The 17,138-nt window shown below is 38.6% G+C and overlaps 3 protein-coding genes across 3 annotated transcripts; 1 reads left to right on the top strand and 2 right to left on the bottom strand.

Moving 5' to 3' along the window:
- The first annotated feature begins 559 nt into the window (after positions 1 to 559).
- Positions 560 to 6,477, top strand: LOC121517614 (protein disulfide isomerase Creld1). Its single transcript, XM_041799522.1, has 11 exons — positions 560 to 802; positions 2,047 to 2,167; positions 2,267 to 2,349; positions 2,750 to 2,860; positions 3,016 to 3,107; positions 3,183 to 3,362; positions 3,478 to 3,573; positions 3,667 to 3,750; positions 4,866 to 4,961; positions 5,043 to 5,183; positions 5,273 to 6,477. Exons 2-11 carry the CDS (start codon positions 2,051 to 2,053, stop codon positions 5,491 to 5,493), a joined length of 1,221 nt encoding a protein of 406 aa, XP_041655456.1. The 5' UTR covers positions 560 to 802; positions 2,047 to 2,050; the 3' UTR covers positions 5,494 to 6,477.
- Positions 6,478 to 7,953: 1,476 nt separating this feature from the next.
- LOC121516947 lies at positions 7,954 to 13,249 on the bottom strand. Its single transcript, XM_041798388.1, has 6 exons — positions 12,943 to 13,249; positions 12,724 to 12,860; positions 12,501 to 12,628; positions 10,091 to 10,150; positions 9,776 to 9,965; positions 7,954 to 9,644 (listed from the first exon to the last, which is right to left on the bottom strand). Exons 1-6 carry the CDS (start codon positions 12,950 to 12,952, stop codon positions 9,534 to 9,536), a joined length of 636 nt encoding a protein of 211 aa, XP_041654322.1. The 5' UTR covers positions 12,953 to 13,249; the 3' UTR covers positions 7,954 to 9,533.
- Positions 13,250 to 13,423: 174 nt separating this feature from the next.
- On the bottom strand, positions 13,424 to 17,126 carry mbd4 (methyl-CpG binding domain protein 4). Its single transcript, XM_041798385.1, has 8 exons — positions 16,985 to 17,126; positions 16,556 to 16,888; positions 15,771 to 16,468; positions 14,565 to 14,630; positions 14,287 to 14,421; positions 14,060 to 14,209; positions 13,706 to 13,809; positions 13,424 to 13,620 (listed from the first exon to the last, which is right to left on the bottom strand). Exons 2-8 carry the CDS (start codon positions 16,864 to 16,866, stop codon positions 13,546 to 13,548), a joined length of 1,539 nt encoding a protein of 512 aa, XP_041654319.1. The 5' UTR covers positions 16,867 to 16,888; positions 16,985 to 17,126; the 3' UTR covers positions 13,424 to 13,545.
- Between the last annotated feature and the right edge of the window lie 12 nt (positions 17,127 to 17,138).

Raw genomic sequence — 17,138 nt, 5'->3', positions numbered from 1 at the left:
GAACATTCTGAACGTTTTGTTATTTTATTTTGCCTTTATTTAACCAGATAGAAACCCACTGAGATCTAGATTTCTTTTATAATTTAATTATAATTCTGAAAGCAGGAATTATTGCATTGTTGTTGGAAAGCCAAGATGTCCTCATAAGTGCATGCAGGGTCATAGGAGGTAAAGGTGTCCTGTTGTCAGCTCTTTCGCTTTAAAATACAGTACTTTACTGTGCAGTTCGTGATGGAAAGTAGAGACTATATGAATCTTTTCAGCATTTATTAGTAACCGCAAATATCTTTAATTTTCTAAAAATTAATATACCCCACAGGTCATGTTAATGTTTTCTAAATCCATTCAAATTCCATAATAAGTACAGCCAACAATGGGCCAAATAATTATTATTTAAACAGGTTGTGTACTTAAGCAGGATGCTCCTTTGCGCTACATATGGTCCAGCTGTTAAAAATTTGGCGTGCTGTGATTGGTTGTAGGCTGAAATCCCTGTGGGGTTTGGGCGGTGCCATGTTATCCTGTATGGCTCAGACAGCTACTGCATGGAAAGCAGAGAACCAACTGGAAGCTTTTCATTGATTCAGACTAGCTCCACATTAGCCTGCATAAGAAACACTAGTGTTAGCTAGCTAGGCGTCCAGCTGGTTGGCCATTGCTGTGGCTTACCCGGCAAAATGACAAACTTAAAGCTTTAAAAAGGGGGCTGCCCAAAATATGAAACTCCTGCGTGCATTGTGTGAACCAGCAGGGAAATAGACTATCATCTGTGGTGAAGCGGACGTGCTGGCTTTGCAATAAGGTAAGAACAGCTGATGAACACAATTCGGCTACTTTCAGGCTAACTACAATTAAGGTAACAATAACGTTAAAGGTCTTTCCCGCTGAGTTATTTTGACTTAAAGGTACAGCGGACTAAACCAGACTATGATAGACAATGTTAGCCGTGGCTAGCAGCTAACTATTGACCTTAGCCAGCTGCTAGTTAGCCTGTTATTGTGGTACTGATGCTGAGCTAGCTAAGCTAGCTGACAGAGGAGCATCCCAAACAGGCTAATCTGTTCATTTAAGCTTTTTGAATTAGATTGGGTTAAAAAAAACCGATCCATTACTGAGCAAACTTAGCTTTGTAAATGTAAGACTCTTTTAGGTTAGTTTGTTTATGTCTGTTATTGTCAATAATCGTTTAAAACTGTAATTAAGTAATTGAGTTTGATCACCAACGGTTGAGCTAAACGGGCCGGTATTAGACTGCAGTGTAAACCAACTTAAAAAAAACACAGCTTTAAATGAATATTTAAGCATATATTATACTTTCATAGCGCCCCATTAAAGAATAACCATATGATTTGTGTAAGTATCACTATGTATTAAAAGGATTTGCGTTTAATATCGTAAAAATGTTCTGGTTGTAATGCCAAGTCTCTCTACATACCATAATCAAATACTTAGGGGTGCAAGATATTGTTGTTTTTTTTGCCAATATCTGATATACTGATATCAACACTGATATTTAAATGTAGTTCAGACTTAAAACTGACGTCCTCAAAACAAATTTTTAAACTTTTAGTATGAACAGATTAACAAATTTCCATCCTTAAAGCAGACTTTAAGTGTAAGGAATGATGATCAATAAAGAAAAAGACTTCTGCTGAAGTAGGTCTGTTGTTCCAGCCTGAAACTCCACTAACCTATGTGTTTGTATGGCCAATATTCTGCATCAACAGTGCATTAAATTAGAAAATTCAGCTCTGTTGGGTGTACTGAGAAATCTCACACACCTCTTAGTTTTGACCATTTCTTAGCTCAGGTCTTAGAAAAGGTCTGGGAAAATCTTGAATTTGATTCTTGAAAGTTTATAGGAACCCTGATAATCCAGCAAATGCAAGTCAAGACACGATATGAAGTAATACACGATAGATAATTCCTCTAAAAGTGTATACAAATTCATCCATTCCAACTGTAATGATCTCTAAGAACAATTTAACACAATACTAGGCATCAACACCACTTGTTTTATGTATTTGTGTGTTTTCCCCCCTGAAGGATCATGTGGTGGGCCTGGCCTTTCCTACCTGCCCTGGTGCTTCTTTCAGAGTTTTCTGTGGTGAAAGTCCAGACTGCACCTTGCCAGACCTGCCGAAAGCTGACTGAGAGTTTCATCAAGGTATGCAAATAACTGCCATACTGTTGTTTTATGTATGCATTTTTGAGATGTTTTTTTTTTTTTGTTTGATGCTCTGTGTTTTTTTTTTCTTTCTTCCAGGGCTTGGAGAAAACAGCTAACAAGAACTTTGGGGGAGGTAACACTGCCTGGGAAGAAGAAAAGCTGGCAAAGTATGCACGCAGGCAAGTATTAGTAGAATAAGAAAAACACTTGAAAATGAAAACTTGTATTTAATTTGATCAATTGTGATTGTGCGTTTGGTCTTGACTTTATAAACCAAAAAGAAAAATACTTAAAAAATAATGCTGTTATTGTGGAAGTGATTTCATGCTGTTACGACTTTTATGTGTTAAAATCTACATTACTAGAACCATCCTACAAAATATTATTAATTTTCTACAGTCCCTTTTTTCAAATTTTCATTATATTGTCACATGTGAATAATTAGGTAAGAGTATATTTTAAATGATTTGGTCCATTGAGGATGCAAAGCCTTAGTGTGGACTACAGTGAAGTCCCATTAGGGCTGTGGAGGTGGATTAGCATCTGGCTTTAACATCCTTTCTTACATCTCTATTTCAGTGAGACTCGACTCCTTGAGATTGTTGAAGCTGCTTGTGAGAAAACAGATTTTGAATGTAACCGGCTGCTGGAGCAGATCGAGGACCAAGTGGAGACATGGTGGTTCCACAGGTAGACCTAATATCCTGTAGATGAATAAGTTTTAATCTCATATCTGTTCTTTAAATTCTGACTGTGTAAGCCTCAGCTTTTGTGCTATGTATTAAATATCTATTGCCAAGACCCTGTTTTAACTCCATGAGTGACATCATGTATGTGTCCTGTAGGCAGCAAGAGGCTCCGGACTTGTTTGAGTGGCTTTGCATAGAAGAGCTGAGACTCTGCTGTCTGCCCGGGCGATTTGGACCTGACTGTAAAGGTATGAAAAACATTCAATCTAAGTGAAACTATATGGAGATTTCAAACATACAATTGATTGTGTATTTCTTTCCAGAGTGTCCATCTGGCCCTGGTGGCGTTTGCGGAGGTCTTGGCCGCTGTGAGGGAGAGGGGACTCGCCTTGGAGATGGAGAGTGCGTCTGTGATCCCGGGTACTCAGGAAGTCTCTGCCAGAGCTGTGCTGATGGTTACTTCAGAGAGAAGAGCTCCAATGAGAGCGCGGGAGCCTGTGCAGGTGCCTCAGATGTAGTCATCTGTTCCAGCCTTTGATCTGTGTTTGAATGCGTCTCTGATCATGCTAAGTGATCTCACTAGCTTTCTGTTTTGTTTTTTTTTCCCATCCTGTGTAGCTTGCTACCACTCATGTAAGAAATGCTCAGGGCCGCAGGACTACAAATGCCTTGACTGCAAACCTGGCTGGATCCTCCATGACCACAAGTGTGTGGGTAGGTGTCACTTCAGAGATCATTTGTAAATATGTTATTGACTGTACAGGTTTGTGCTTTTCTGTTGTTTGACTGAATGCTTGTGTTTTTTAGACATTGACGAGTGTGGCACTGAGCTGGCTCGATGTGCTTCTAACACCTACTGTCACAACACTGATGGATCATATGAATGCAGAGGTAGGTTAGAGGTAGATTTGTAGGTGCATTTCCAACATATTAGAAATAAATCAGAATGTTCTGTATCTCATCACAAAATTGTCTGGTTTTCTGTGTTTCTGGTAAATAAATGAATCTTTTTGTTGATTTATTATTAAATACTTTTTTTAAGGTTTTATAAGTTTAACATTTAACAAAATTTCTCACATGAGGGAATTTGTATTCAAATAAGGCTGTAATGCATCTACAATTTAAAATTTTTATACAATTCTTGCAAAATCCTATAAATATCGATACCTGTTTCAATGCTGCGGCAACAAAAATATAAGTAGGAGACAATAGATATTGAGTAGTGTTTTAAGCATGGCTCAATTGCCCAAATACTGGAGCTGCCAATTGAATTAGACAATTCAGACCCATGCCTATCCTTGACTGTAACCTTTTCAGCTATCTCTTCTTAGAGACATAATTGTAACTCTTAACATCTTAATGAAAAGCAAAAAGGACATTAGATGTCAATTTTTGCTGACCTGTGAGTTTAAAATGGACCACTGCTGCTCTCACTGCTGAAGATATGTGGGAAGAGGGTGGGCGTCCCTTGCCTCCAGAGCCTCAGGGGTGGGGTTTGGACCCCCACGGCCTTAAACTACACATAAACACCTATGAATGAAAGATCTGTGCAGGGGTAGTACTCCTGATACTGCAGCCGTTAGACAAGCTGTACGTCACATGAATGCAGTGGGGCAAAGCCCTTGGGGTCCTCGCTACCAGATGAGGAGGAAATCCCTCCGCATCAGGCAACAGGCATCCATCAGTCAGTAGGTTGAACATTACTGGTGGTGCCAAGTCTTTCTGGGTTAGCGTGTGGAACGTGACTTAATTTGTTCAAGTCATTTTTTAATTTAACTTTCTTTTCGTCAAAGATAGAAGCAAATTTCTGTTTTAGTAGCTAGCTTTTGGCAATATTACTTAAAGAATAATAAAGCAACTGGTCAGATGTCAGAATAATGTTCATGTTTACAGGCCTTCATAAACTCTTTTCATACTTAGTCATACTTAATTATTTGGTCATTTGTTGGACAAAGTGCTTCCTTTTTGCTCACTGTTTACGACCACTGTTCATTTCCTATATCCAGGCTGTGATCCGGCATGTGTTGGCTGTATGGGCAGTGGTCCTGCTCGCTGTAGGAAATGTGCACGTGGCTACAGACTGAAAGGAGCAAAGTGTCTTGGTAAGGATGCACCTCTTAAATACTGAATATCTTCACCACATTTGTGTATGCTTCTCTGACTTTCTTTGCTGGCTCCCACAGATATTGATGAATGTAATGAACATGCAATAGCATGCCCGGGACTCAATGAGGCCTGTATCAATGAGGAGGGCTCCTTCCACTGTGACTGTGCCGATGGATTCATCAGAAGAGACAGCATTTGTGTTGAAAATAAGCCTCCTGGTGAGTAGTCTGGATAGGGATTATATAGGCATGTGTGTCTGATGGCTTCTCTGATCGGTCTGCTGAGTTTATTTCCTCTTCCTCCTTAGCTGGTCCAGAAAAAGGTCTGTTTGATGACATGACGGACGATGAAGTCCTTGTGCTGCAACAGATGTTCTTTGGCGTCGTAATCTGTGCCCTTGCTACACTGGCTGCTAAAGGTGACATGGTTTTCACTGCCATTTTTATCGGAGGTGTGGCTGCTATGGCTGGATACTGGCTGACAGAAAAGGGCGACTACATGCTGGATGGATTTTTAAAAGGACGTTAGAGTTGGGTCTCAGTTCTGGGAAGAGACCCTCAAATACCAGCCAGGTAGAGAACAGGAACATATCCCTCCAACTCTAGGTTTTCAGGGATTTATTGGCGACTGGGAGTTACTTGAAAGGGCTTTGACTCATTTATGTAGAATAATGCTGGGAAAGGTGAGAACTTGAAGGCTATGAAGCCATGAAGAGGAATAACAAAGCACCACTGCACGGATGTCAAGGAACTGAACTTATCACCCTACCTCAACTTCTGTTGGGGACAAAGAGTGACATGAAGACCATTACTGATTGTTAAAATCTATTATGCATTTTGATGTCTCATCTGGCATTCACTTTGCTAAAGAAATGATGTCGTTTCCTCCCATACAATCAAACCATCAGTTATCATGTTGGCAGGTTTTTGTTACGTCATTGATATGAAGCAGAAGCTTTCCCATTGACAGACTGGTTTGTAAGGAAAGGGCGTTTGCTTCGATAAGGGATTTTTCATTGAAACTCGGGGATGTTTTCATTGTGCAACACTGGTTATTTATTTTCACTGAATGACTTTTTACCTCCTAACTTACTGAATGATTCTTTTTAGTAATAATGCATGAAAATAGGATTTAAAATTAAAGGAACTACACTGTATGTATTGATTTACTGTCCTACTTGAGCATGAAGCCACATGATGACTTTATGCAGGAACGTGCTAAGGGAAATACCAGCCCTTATTTGGATGATTACAGCCATGTTCTGTTGCCTTTAATTTATTTTCAAAGCAATATTTATTAGTAAGATGTTTATCACATTTCATTTATTTATTTCTGTGTATTTTTACATTTTTTTTAAATCTGTTTTATTCTGATTTTGACGGATCAAGTAGCATAATGTCACAAGGCTGAAGTGACACTTCTGTATGTGTTCATCTATTTTTGTTTTTCCTAGAAAGGAAAGTTATCCTCAGAGTCATTATTCAATATAAATAAAGGCTTGCTTTACAATAAAGAGTCTGTCACTGCTGATGTCACAAGGCTGATAATTTTTTTAACCTTTTGTGGTTAAACTTCTATTGTAGAGGAAGAGGATGAAGAAGAAACATTCATGTGTTCAGGGGAAAAATTTACAAATTTCATGTTAAAAAACCATGTCAAAGAGAAGATTCATCAGTTTTAAACACCAAATTACTGTAAAATCTGCAGTTTTTTAAAGCTCATGTACTTCGTTAACTGTTTATCATTAAAATTGCAAGGTGTCATTTTAAAATATGCCATCATTAAAAGATTTTGCCGCTTAGTTCTCATATCTATAAACACTCAGATCTCTTCTTCAAGAAAACAGCAAGAGGCTTTTTAGCCACCAAGTGCTGTGCACTGTTGGTCAAAAGATTCTTAGATTACGTTACCACATAGGCCTTTCTAGTAGAGTCTAACTGGTTTATGTCATGACTGTGTGACAAAATCTTTTTTGTATCAATAGAAAATCACTTCTGCAAAGCCTATGAAGTTACCTATGTGATACCACAAGGATCAATTTTATGACCATTACTTTTTAATCTGTACATTACCCCTGGGTGGTGTCATCAGGGGTCACCACATCTCTTTGCACATCTCTAGTATGCTGATGACAGCTATATAGATATAACTATATGAGGTATGTGTGAGCTTTACGAAGTATGGCTATTAAGAGACTGCGCTTACAAGGATAAAACCACATCAGAAAACTTCTAAAAACATTTTATAAATTGAACAAAAGGTTTTATATGATCGACTCAGTATAAGAACGATAGCGAAAATGGTCTCCATTGATAATGAGAGAGTTCAGCAAATTTTGCATGAAATTTCAAACATAAAAGTGTGTACCAAAGTTGTGTCAAAACTTCTGACTCCTGATCTAAAGGAAAAACAAAACCAAATTTGTGGAGACATTTTGGAACAAATTGAAGAAAACCCACATTTTTTAGAAGGAGTGACTATATGTGATGAGGCTTGGATCTTCTAATACAATCCTGAGACAAAACACCATTATCAACAAGGATGCAGAAAGAACCACAAAGCAAGACCAAATTCAAGGCCACGTTGATTGTTTTCTTTGACATTAAGGGTTTAATTATGAAGGAGTAGGTTCCAGTGGGTCTGCGGGAATCTACAATATTATAAACAGGTTCTAGAAAAACTGCGAGAAAACACCAGAAGAAAGACATGACAATTGTGAAAAAAATGGTTTCATTCTTCATCTAAACACTGCGCAAGGCTACACTGCACTCTCAGTTTCTGGCACAAAAACAAATCACAGTGCTTGATCACCCTCTCTAGTCACCTGATCTAGCACCAACATCTTTTTCTTAGATCAAATCTGTGCTCAAAGGAACACATTTAGAGTCTGTGTCAGAAGTTAAGAAAAGAACAGAATCTGAGACAACTGTCTGAAGAAGACCTACTGCACTGCTTTGATCAGTGGAGACCTGAATGAAGCTGTGTGTTGATGCTGAGGGGGAGTATACTTAAAGAGAAAGACATTAAAATTGTATTGCCGCATTATTCTTGTTTTTTAATAGGCATATGATGTATGTGGCAATGTCTACAGATGCCAAGATGACTCACTCAAATTCTCTATATGTTAAATATAAAAGACTGGATGCTAAAAATTTTGCAAAACAGAAGCTTAATTAATGATTTAAAGGAGCAGAAAGAAACTGACCACCAAATTACACAAAGAAGACTCACCCCAAAACTAATTGCACAATTTCTTTTGGGGATCTTTGATTTGGGAGATAGTTTTAAGGCTCATGCACCATGTGTCACAAAAATAGCCTTTATCATTTGGACAACATCCCCAAAGTAAGGTCATTTTTCTCCGTGAATCAAAAACAGAGACAACACACACTTTTATATCTAGCAGACTTCTTTCTGGGAGACCAAACAAAAAAAAAGATCAGCAGCATGTGTGCAGATAAAAACTAAAAGAAAGCAAAAATTACACCCATTTTCATGTCCTGACTCAGGTTTCCTGATAGTTTCGGTCTTTGTTTTAAATTTCTCTTATCAGTTAATAAAGCTCAGGATGGCCTTTCACCAGACAACCTTTCAAAGACAGTTTCAGTTTATGAACCAGGACAGCTCTCAGATGCTCTGGCTCATCTCTTTGACCTGTTCCACAGAGCAGAACGAAAACATCTGGTGATGCTCTGAGACTGGAACAGACTTCCAGAGGAAATAGGATGATCAAGAAACGGAGATTTTTAGATGCAATTCAAGACCTAATTTATTCAGTTTGGCTTTGATGTAGTACTTTTATGTTCTTAATTCTATGGTTATATGTTAACTTGCTTATTGCAATTATTATTTAAATTACAATTTTCCCTATTTCTATTTCTATCTGCATAGCTATCCCATTTTGTTAATACTTTATCTTGTGGAGGGCTTTCTGCTTCACACCTACGAACCTCTATTGTCCTGAAGCAATGCTACTTTATTTCTATCCCGTATGAAGAATGCAAAAAGAGGAGGTGCTCTAGGAACTACACGGTGCAAGATCCACCCAGCCTATTCGATAGCCACGTCTGGCCTAAGTATTTGAAACACAAGAACATTATCCCTAGGGGGTTTTCATATATTTGTTAATGTTTGTATAGTTCATATTTTCTTAATCATTTATCTTTCTTTTTATTGTTTTATTTCTTTCAGAATAATGTTCATTATTTCCTTAAACATTTTTTACCTTCTAAGAGCAATTTGAACTGCGAATGAATTTGTCTGAAGTTGAATTGTAGGCAATACAGGCACCAGGTTTTGACAAAGAGGAAGAATGCATGGGAAAAAAATGAGACATTAGCTCCTCTGCATTGCAATATATATATCAAGCATGATTGAAATGAGAATTCTAATCTGATCTTACATTATTTGATCATTCTAAGTTTCAAAAATCCTTGAAAGAGTCCACTTCACTTCCTTCAATGACTATTTCATCACTGATTTCTTTGATAATTGCATATATTGCATACCATTTCATATAACACTTAATACATGCCCAAGTGCTGCAGAGAGATGTAGAAGTTCACAGCCTATTTCAGGGTTCCACTCCAGTTAATGGGGTTAAGACACAGAAGCTCTCGCTCCCTCATGGCCTCCTGGGAGCGTGTGAGTGCTCTGTCCCTCCATCTCTGCTCCATTAGCTGCACACACATAACACAGGATGAGACAAGAGAGAGCAAAACCTCAAACACTCCCCTTATTGTTGTAACCTGAGAGCTTTTCAAGACACAGCTGTAATAGGACAAACGCACAAGCATGTGTTTGACTTTACCCTCTTGTTCTCATCTCTGTATGCAGTCATGGCTATTCTGTGCTCCATCTTTTGCTCTCTTTCACTGGACAGGGCGAGGCGGTCCACCTCACGAACATACTCTGCTTCCTTCACTTTTCCGCTCAGCTGCAGCTTCAGTGATGCATATTTTTCCTCTATCTGCTTCTTTAAGTGCTCACGCAGCTCCTTCCTACAAAGAGATTGCCACCAATAAAGGTTAAGGAGTATTTAAGAAGTATATTATGCAGTGAGAGATTTGAAGTGTTAGAGATAATTTATCAAGGCTAGAGGTGAACATGGGTGTTTTTATTCTACCTGTACTCTTCTCTCTCAGTGCTGCTTCCATAAAAAGGTTTTCTCCACACTTGATGATACCTGAGCCGACCAAAAACCACAGGTCAGAAATGTTTAATCCATCATTTCAAAGTCTAGTAGTTCTTAATGCAATCCTAAATTTAAAAAAGGTGGGACATTGTGTAAAATGTAGATAAAAAAAACTGAAAACAGGATTTGCAAATCCTATACAATATAAATAAAGTATATGTGTGACACATTCTGAATTTGGTGCCTGCAACATGATCCAAAAAAGCTGGGACACTGTGTTACATCAGCTTTTCCTCCAACAATACTTGCATTACCATGCTGGCCAGTCTGGTCCCCACATTCTTTAACTGTGAAGCCATGCTGTTGTAACTTGTGCATAATGTGACTTGGCACTGTCTTGCTGAAAAAAGCAGTGGTTGATTCAGAAAAAGGCACTATCTTGATGCATGTTGCTCCAAAACCTGTATGCACCTTTTCAGTATCAATGGTGCCTTTACAGATGTACAAGTTACCCATGCCATGGGCACTAATACCCCACTCCATAAAAAATGCTGGCTTTTTAACTCTGTGTTGATAACAAGATGATCTCAACCATCATTATTTAACAACAACAAACGAAACATGGACATGTCAGACCACAGCATGCTTTTCCACTTTAAGTTATCCTATATCAGATGAGCTCAGGCCCAAACAATTTTATGGCACCTCTCTATGTTTTGATACAGGATTTTTACTTTGCATGGCAAGGTCTTTACTTATATTTGGAGATGCAGCAACTTACAGTCTTAACAAACTGGTTTTTAGAAGTGTTCCTCAGCCCACTTAGTAATATCAATCACAGAATGATCCTGATTTTTAATGCAGTGCTACTTGGGTGATTGAAGGTTTCCAGGATTCAGTGTTATTTTTTAGCCTTGCCCCTTATATGCAGACATTTTTTCCAGATTCTCTGAAACATTTGCTATCATGGCCTGTAGATGGCCAAGTCTCTAAATTCTGTGCAATTGCATGTTAAGGACTTTTGCAAAGTGGAGAACTTCACACTGCTGTTGATTCTGGAGCAGTGACTGTTGACTCCTGTGTTTCAGGAGAGCTTCTTTTACAACCAATCATAGCTATTAAAAAATGAGACTAATGCTGTAATATAATTTTATTTAAATTTTTTTCAGTATCTCTCTCCTTCAATATACTCTTCTTCAGCATCTTCACACTGCTGAATTCAGGTCTTCCACTAATCAAAGCAGTGTAGTATGTCCTCTTCAGACAGTTGTCTCAGAACCTCTGTTGTTCTTTTTATAACTTTTGACACAGACTTAAAACGTGTACCTTTGAGCACAGATTTGATCTAAGGAAAAAGTCACATAGTGCTAAATCAGGTGAACAGGGAGGGTGATAAAGCACTGTGATTTGTTTTATTGGCCAAAAACGGCTTTACTGAGAGCACAGCGTGAGCTGGCGCATTGTCTTGGTGAAGAATGAAACTCTTTTTTTCCATGATTGGGTCTCTATCTTCGGACTTTTCTCACAGTTTTTCTAGAACCTGTTTATAATAGTGTTGGTTCACTGTTGACCCTTCTGGAAACCACTCCTCTGAAATTATACCCTTAATGTCAAAGAAAACAATCAACGTGGTCTTGAGTTTGGACTTGGTTTGTTGTTTTTCTTCATCTTTGGTATGGACAGTGTTTTTCAATGCAATGACTGCCATTCTGTCTCAGGATTGTATTGGAAGATCAGAGTTTCATCACATACAGTCACCCCTCCTAAATTCTGTGTTCCTTCAATTTGTTCCAAAATGTCTCCACAAATTTGCTTTTTGTTCCCTTTTGATCAGGAGTCAGAAGTTTTGGGACAGCTTTGGCGCACACTTTTGTCATGTTCATGTAAGATTCATCTCTATTTATTTAACAGCCTCTTTATAAATTGAGACAATTTCTGCCTTGGCTTAGACACCTGCACTGTCAGTAGCTAGCTGTGAACTAAAGATGATGCTTATTGGAAACTCACAGCAGTTGTGCATGAACACCTAACCTTTAAAGTATAACACCCAGTGTGACTGTGACCCATGTGGTTTAATCCTCATAAGCACAGTCTCATTAAGTAATGGCCATATCTTGTGTTTTTTTCAGCATTCTACAACTGTCCTGGACTTTTCACACCCCTGTCCCAGCTTTTTTTGGGAATGTGTTGCACGCATCAGACTTCTTATTTTGAAAAATTCCATAAAAATGATAACATTTTTAAGTTTCAACATTAAATATCTTGTCTTTGTACTGTAATAAATGACTATAGATTGGAAATGATGTGCAAATAACTATATTCTGTTTGGAATACACAATGTCCAAACTTTTTAGGGAATGTGATTTCATAAAACAGAGAAATCTTAGCCAACTATCCATACCTGTAATGCTCTCTTCTCTGCAGGATAAGTGTCCTCTGCTGGTTGTGGTGATGAACAGCTGGTGTCTCCAGACTCACAGTGCGCTTAAGGACCATAGGGGGATGTAAAGGGTTCAGTCTTGGAATAGCCTAGGGAGAAAATTTATACAAATATTTTTTCAATTTGCCCTATAACACAGAAAATGAAATGATGTTGTATTATGTACCTGTGAACCTCTGCTCACCTGAGTGCTCATCCATAGCCGAGCAGAGTCAGAGATGATGGGGAATGTCCTGGGAGGCACCACCAGGCAGTGACTCTGCTGAACTGGAGGCGTGTTGAGAGGAACATACACTTGTGTGGGACCTAGGGGGATGGCTGCTGTGGTATTGAGACAGAAAGAATTACACCACGTTTCCTTCAAAAACAAACAACAAATATACAATCAAATCTGTTTGCTTACGTAGCTTCATTTTGTAGTTCAAGCTGTTTCTTCTTGCGCTGTAGAAATCCAGTCTTTGTGAAAGCCTGCCAGAGTCAAATCCTACACTATTCAATTAGCTTCTTAAAGCTCTATTGGCAATAAATCATAACACGACTCACAACATAAATATAGCAAATGACTGTAGATGTGCTTGTTACAGATTAAACCGTGACATGCCTCTGCGTTCACTGAGAGTTTTGCGGTGGCAACAGTTGCCTTGGGAATCAGGTTACCCTGTCACAAAAAGAAAAGCTACTGCGTATAGAGGAAAGTCATGCATCAGTGCATTTAAAAGGAAAGATTATGAGCCTCTGACAAGGACCACCCGATCAGAAGATGTCTCCAGACAGTACAAGACAGCCAGTGACTGAAAAATGCACTCCTGAATCACGTCATCATTCAAAGCATTTAAAACACTTTATTAAAAACTTGTGTAAAGAAGACTAACACTGATATCTTTGAAATATTGATGCATTATTCTAAACAAAGCAGGATAAAGAGAGAAACTTCATCATAATACTCTTCTGTAAAATAGTACACTGATTTTCCAGTAGTCGCCTGTGGATCTTCATGCTTTGTGTTTTATATAGAGAGTGCTTCATGGTTCTCCCACAGCCAGGCATGGTATTTGTTTAACTTGTGGTCTTCAGGTGTCACCTTTAACAAAGAAATACCAATACAATATCAGATTTCACTATCATTGCTTAACTTATTAAATTGACTTTAATATATTGGGAATTACCTGTCTCCATTCTTCCACACAGAAGATCCTGTAGGAGTCATTGCCGTACTTCCCAATACCGTGCAGCTGGATGGGGTAACGCCACTGTGTATTTAAAAATTCATCTGTACAGGAGAGAATAGAGTATGAAGTTTTCTGCCCACTGATATGATTCCACATGTTTTAACTTAAACTAAACAACTTTATATTAACAACACTATTACCATGTTAATATTGTCATTAAAAGTTAATATAAATACTGAAAATACAATATTCCCTAAAAAGCAGGGATGTTGTGTAAAATGTAAATTAAAACAGGAAATGGCGTACACAGGAGTGATACTGCAATCTTTTTCAGTTGTGTCACAAATTCACCTGAGAAGCGGATGAGGGTTTTGGCTCTCAGTTCATACAAGCCTAGAGGTTTCATGAGCTCAGACATTGGCTTCCAGTCAGCTTCCCGGGTCACTTCTGCCGAGGGGTAACGCTCAAAGAACTGCCACAGCACTGGGATAGCCATTTTTCCTAAAGAATAATCTTATTAAATACCATACAAAGAAAAAATACAAATCTTACATATGTCTGTCTATTTTGGATCTTACCACTGGTCTTGTTCAGAAAAATAGTGGCCACCAGGAGCTTCCAGGGGTCATGGAAAAGAGTTTCCTGTACAAGGTTATAGGGGGAGCGAGGGGGGGTCCATTTTTTAAAGGCCTTCCTTCTGGGTGGGCTGAGGTCTGAGTAAAGACAATGTAAATCTCAGCTTAGGCCACACACAACTTAATTCATGCAGTAAATCTAGAGTTATACTTATGTCTCACAGAGGAATATACACAAACTTTCTCTGCTTCTTATTAATGAATCATTTTAATATTATCACCTCTGAGGGGATTCTTTTGGCTGAAATAAGGGCTGGTTTTCCGTTTGCCTTCCACACACTTGGACTCTAGGCAGACAAGAAATATTTATGTATGTAAGAAAAAGGGAGAAATTTGGTATGACATATGAGATAAAAATTCTTGCACCCCAGCAGTTCCATCAACAACTACAAACTGCAATAGTAATGTTTCTATTTATGTCAAACATGTATTTGAAGTTAAAATGAACTAAACACAAACCTTCATAAATTACCCTTTATTTGCAAACTGTTGTAAGGCTCTAAATACTTAAATTGATAACACTGCATTTTTGAGGCTGAATCTAAAGTTGAGAAACTAAATGACCAAATGAAAAAAATACTTTTTTGTGCAAGAAGAGTGGTTGACAAAAGGGACAAGTACAAAATGACTGCATTACAGGATGATGCATGAATCCACAGAAAAGACAATAGCAGCAATAAAAAGAGACAAACAGGACAATAAGACAAAAAAAAACAGTAAATGAAAATGTATACAGCTTGAGTGAGTGAATGATCAGCTGGAGGTATCCATGTTTTAAAAGAGAATAAAAAAGGGAAGAAAGAAATACTAACAATAGGAATGGTGGATAGAAGACAGCTGGGAAGGTAGTTTCTAATTGTTGCTGAGCTCATGATAGGTTAATGCTGAAATAAAATCTAATAAAGGGTACAGCCTAGACCTGCTGTTTTTAAAAGTGTCTTTAATCATTGGTTCCCAACCTGGGGTCTGGGACCCCCTAGAGGGAGTGCCGGAGATCTCAGGGGGGAACTGAGGCTTTGTCTGCTCTGAGGTTGTAAAAACTGGATTAACAAATATTGACTAAAATCATGATAAAAACACAATTAAATAGTTCATATAAATGTCTTTTAGTAAGAAAAACGTGTAGAAATAAAGTACATCATATATCAGCTAAGGCTGAATTCTGAATGTATATGCCATAGGTTCTGTAATCGCTGACACCTACTTTCCTATCTGACATATTTGCTCTCATATTTGCTAAGAAATGAAGGCAGCAGGAAACTGGGTTATAAAAACTGATGTGTTGAAATGTAAAATTGTTTGAATAAGTATTGCACCCTATAAAATGCTATAAAAAGGGTCAAATTTGCTTTAACGAATTATAGAGACAAAGAAAGCTGCCTTTCACTGCTGCTCTCAAGCTATCAGATGGTGTGGATTAGACTTACTATTCTGGGAATCTCTCACTGGTGTGAAGCTCTCAGCAGCGATGTCAGGTAACAACACCTCCTCTTGCACATCCCCGAGACTGTCAGCATCACCTTTCAGTTCAGGATTAGGCTTTTTGTCACCTTTACTGTGAATCTGTATCCCTTCTTCTCCTCGTTCATCATCAACCTTGTTCTCGCTCTCAGTGGCAGCCTCAAAATTTAGGACTGGGACTGGAAGCTGAGAATCTGTCTGTCCATCATTGTGAAGAATAAAAGTGTTGCTTTTGTTAGTAGAAGGAGCCAATCTTAGCAGCTTCTCCCTCAGCAAACCTGCCTTCTGAGGGCTTCTCTGTAGTTTACATTCAAAGTTTACAGAGGATATGGAGCACTTCATGTCCTCAGTTTTGTAAATATATGGAGAGATCTCAATATCAGGGTTAATCTGATTGTTTACTTCTTTTTTGTTCCTTTTGGGGATGGCTCTTTTGGGTTTATTTAGAGGTTGACCTGGCATCTCCGTTGCATCTTCTGTATCCTTCTGCTGTTCATCTGTAGGTTTTTTCTTTCTTCTCCTTGGTTTCACCTGGGAGCCAGTGTTTACATCATCACCTTTTGTTGCAGTGAATTCAAAAAGGTTTATGTCCAAGTTACACTCTCCAGTTTTAAGCAGGAAAGCTTGAAGGGATGCTTTTGACCGGAACTTCAAACCTTGGGGACTTTAGAAACAAAAAGATCTATTACACACTGAAATATTCAGAGCACTTAGTTATGGTGTGAGATACAAACTTAACAGACTGATTCACCTTATAATGTAGACGTCCAGTTTGCCTGCTGTCTTGCCCGTTTTCCTCTGCCTCACTTCTCTGACCCAGCCAGGGGGCATTGTGAAATTGTGGCATGAATCATCCATGTCCTTGCAACTGTGGTTATTTATGTCTCCATCTGTCTCCAGCTGGATGTCACAGCTAGAGGGGTGCTTTTGAATAGGTGTGTTGTTGTCTTTGAGGCTGGTTGAGGGAGTTTCAGACGCTGAAGCGAAGGTGTCATTTCGGAGGCTAACTGTCTTCAGCTCATTATCCAGCAGCTGACTTTTCACTCCTACATCAGCAGCCATTCCTGCTCGGTGCCATCTTTACCTAGAGTAAACACAATACAGAGAAGTTAACATGGAGGGAAACAGCAGAGGTTTGACCTTAATAGAGAAGCACATAAATGATAACCGAGCTACATACATGCAGACAGGACAAAGTCGCTCCTCATTTAAGGTCGTATGGCACAAATCTCTATTTTTTCCAGTTACTTTCCACTGTCAATGTACAACCGTACAACCTCTACATGCAGGAAGTGCCGAGCGGACTCGAGCATGCGCAGTACAGACAAATCATG

This window comes from Cheilinus undulatus, linkage group 11 (genome assembly GCF_018320785.1).
Source record: "Cheilinus undulatus linkage group 11, ASM1832078v1, whole genome shotgun sequence".
In the NCBI taxonomy this organism is placed as follows: Eukaryota; Metazoa; Chordata; class Actinopteri; order Labriformes; family Labridae; genus Cheilinus; species Cheilinus undulatus.
Note: the sequence above shows the minus strand (reverse complement) of the source record. Positions and strands in the feature narration are given on the sequence as shown.

Bases quoted from the DNA above. Each gene is read 5' to 3' on its own strand.
- LOC121516947 (XM_041798388.1), bottom strand. The intron at 12,629-12,723 runs GTGAGCAGAGGT...TTTTCTCCCTAG, and splicing joins GGCTATGGATGAGCACTCAG to GCTATTCCAAGACTGAACCC. The intron at 10,151-12,500 runs GTATGGATAGTT...TGGTCGGCTCAG, and splicing joins CAGAGAAGAGAGCATTACAG to GTATCATCAAGTGTGGAGAA.
- mbd4 (XM_041798385.1), bottom strand. From the start codon at position 16,866: ATGGCTGCTGATGTAGGAGTGAAAAGTCAGCTGCTGGATAATGAGCTG. The intron at 14,210-14,286 runs GTAAGATCCAAA...ATTATTCTTTAG, and splicing joins TTTTCTGAACAAGACCAGTG to GAAAAATGGCTATCCCAGTG. The intron at 13,810-14,059 runs GTGAATTTGTGA...TCTCCTGTACAG, and splicing joins AACCCTCATCCGCTTCTCAG to ATGAATTTTTAAATACACAG.
- LOC121517614 (XM_041799522.1), top strand. From the start codon at position 2,051: ATGTGGTGGGCCTGGCCTTTCCTACCTGCCCTGGTGCTTCTTTCAGAG. The intron at 2,350-2,749 runs GCAAGTATTAGT...TCTCTATTTCAG, and splicing joins CTGGCAAAGTATGCACGCAG to TGAGACTCGACTCCTTGAGA. The intron at 3,363-3,477 runs GTGCCTCAGATG...CATCCTGTGTAG, and splicing joins GAGCGCGGGAGCCTGTGCAG to CTTGCTACCACTCATGTAAG.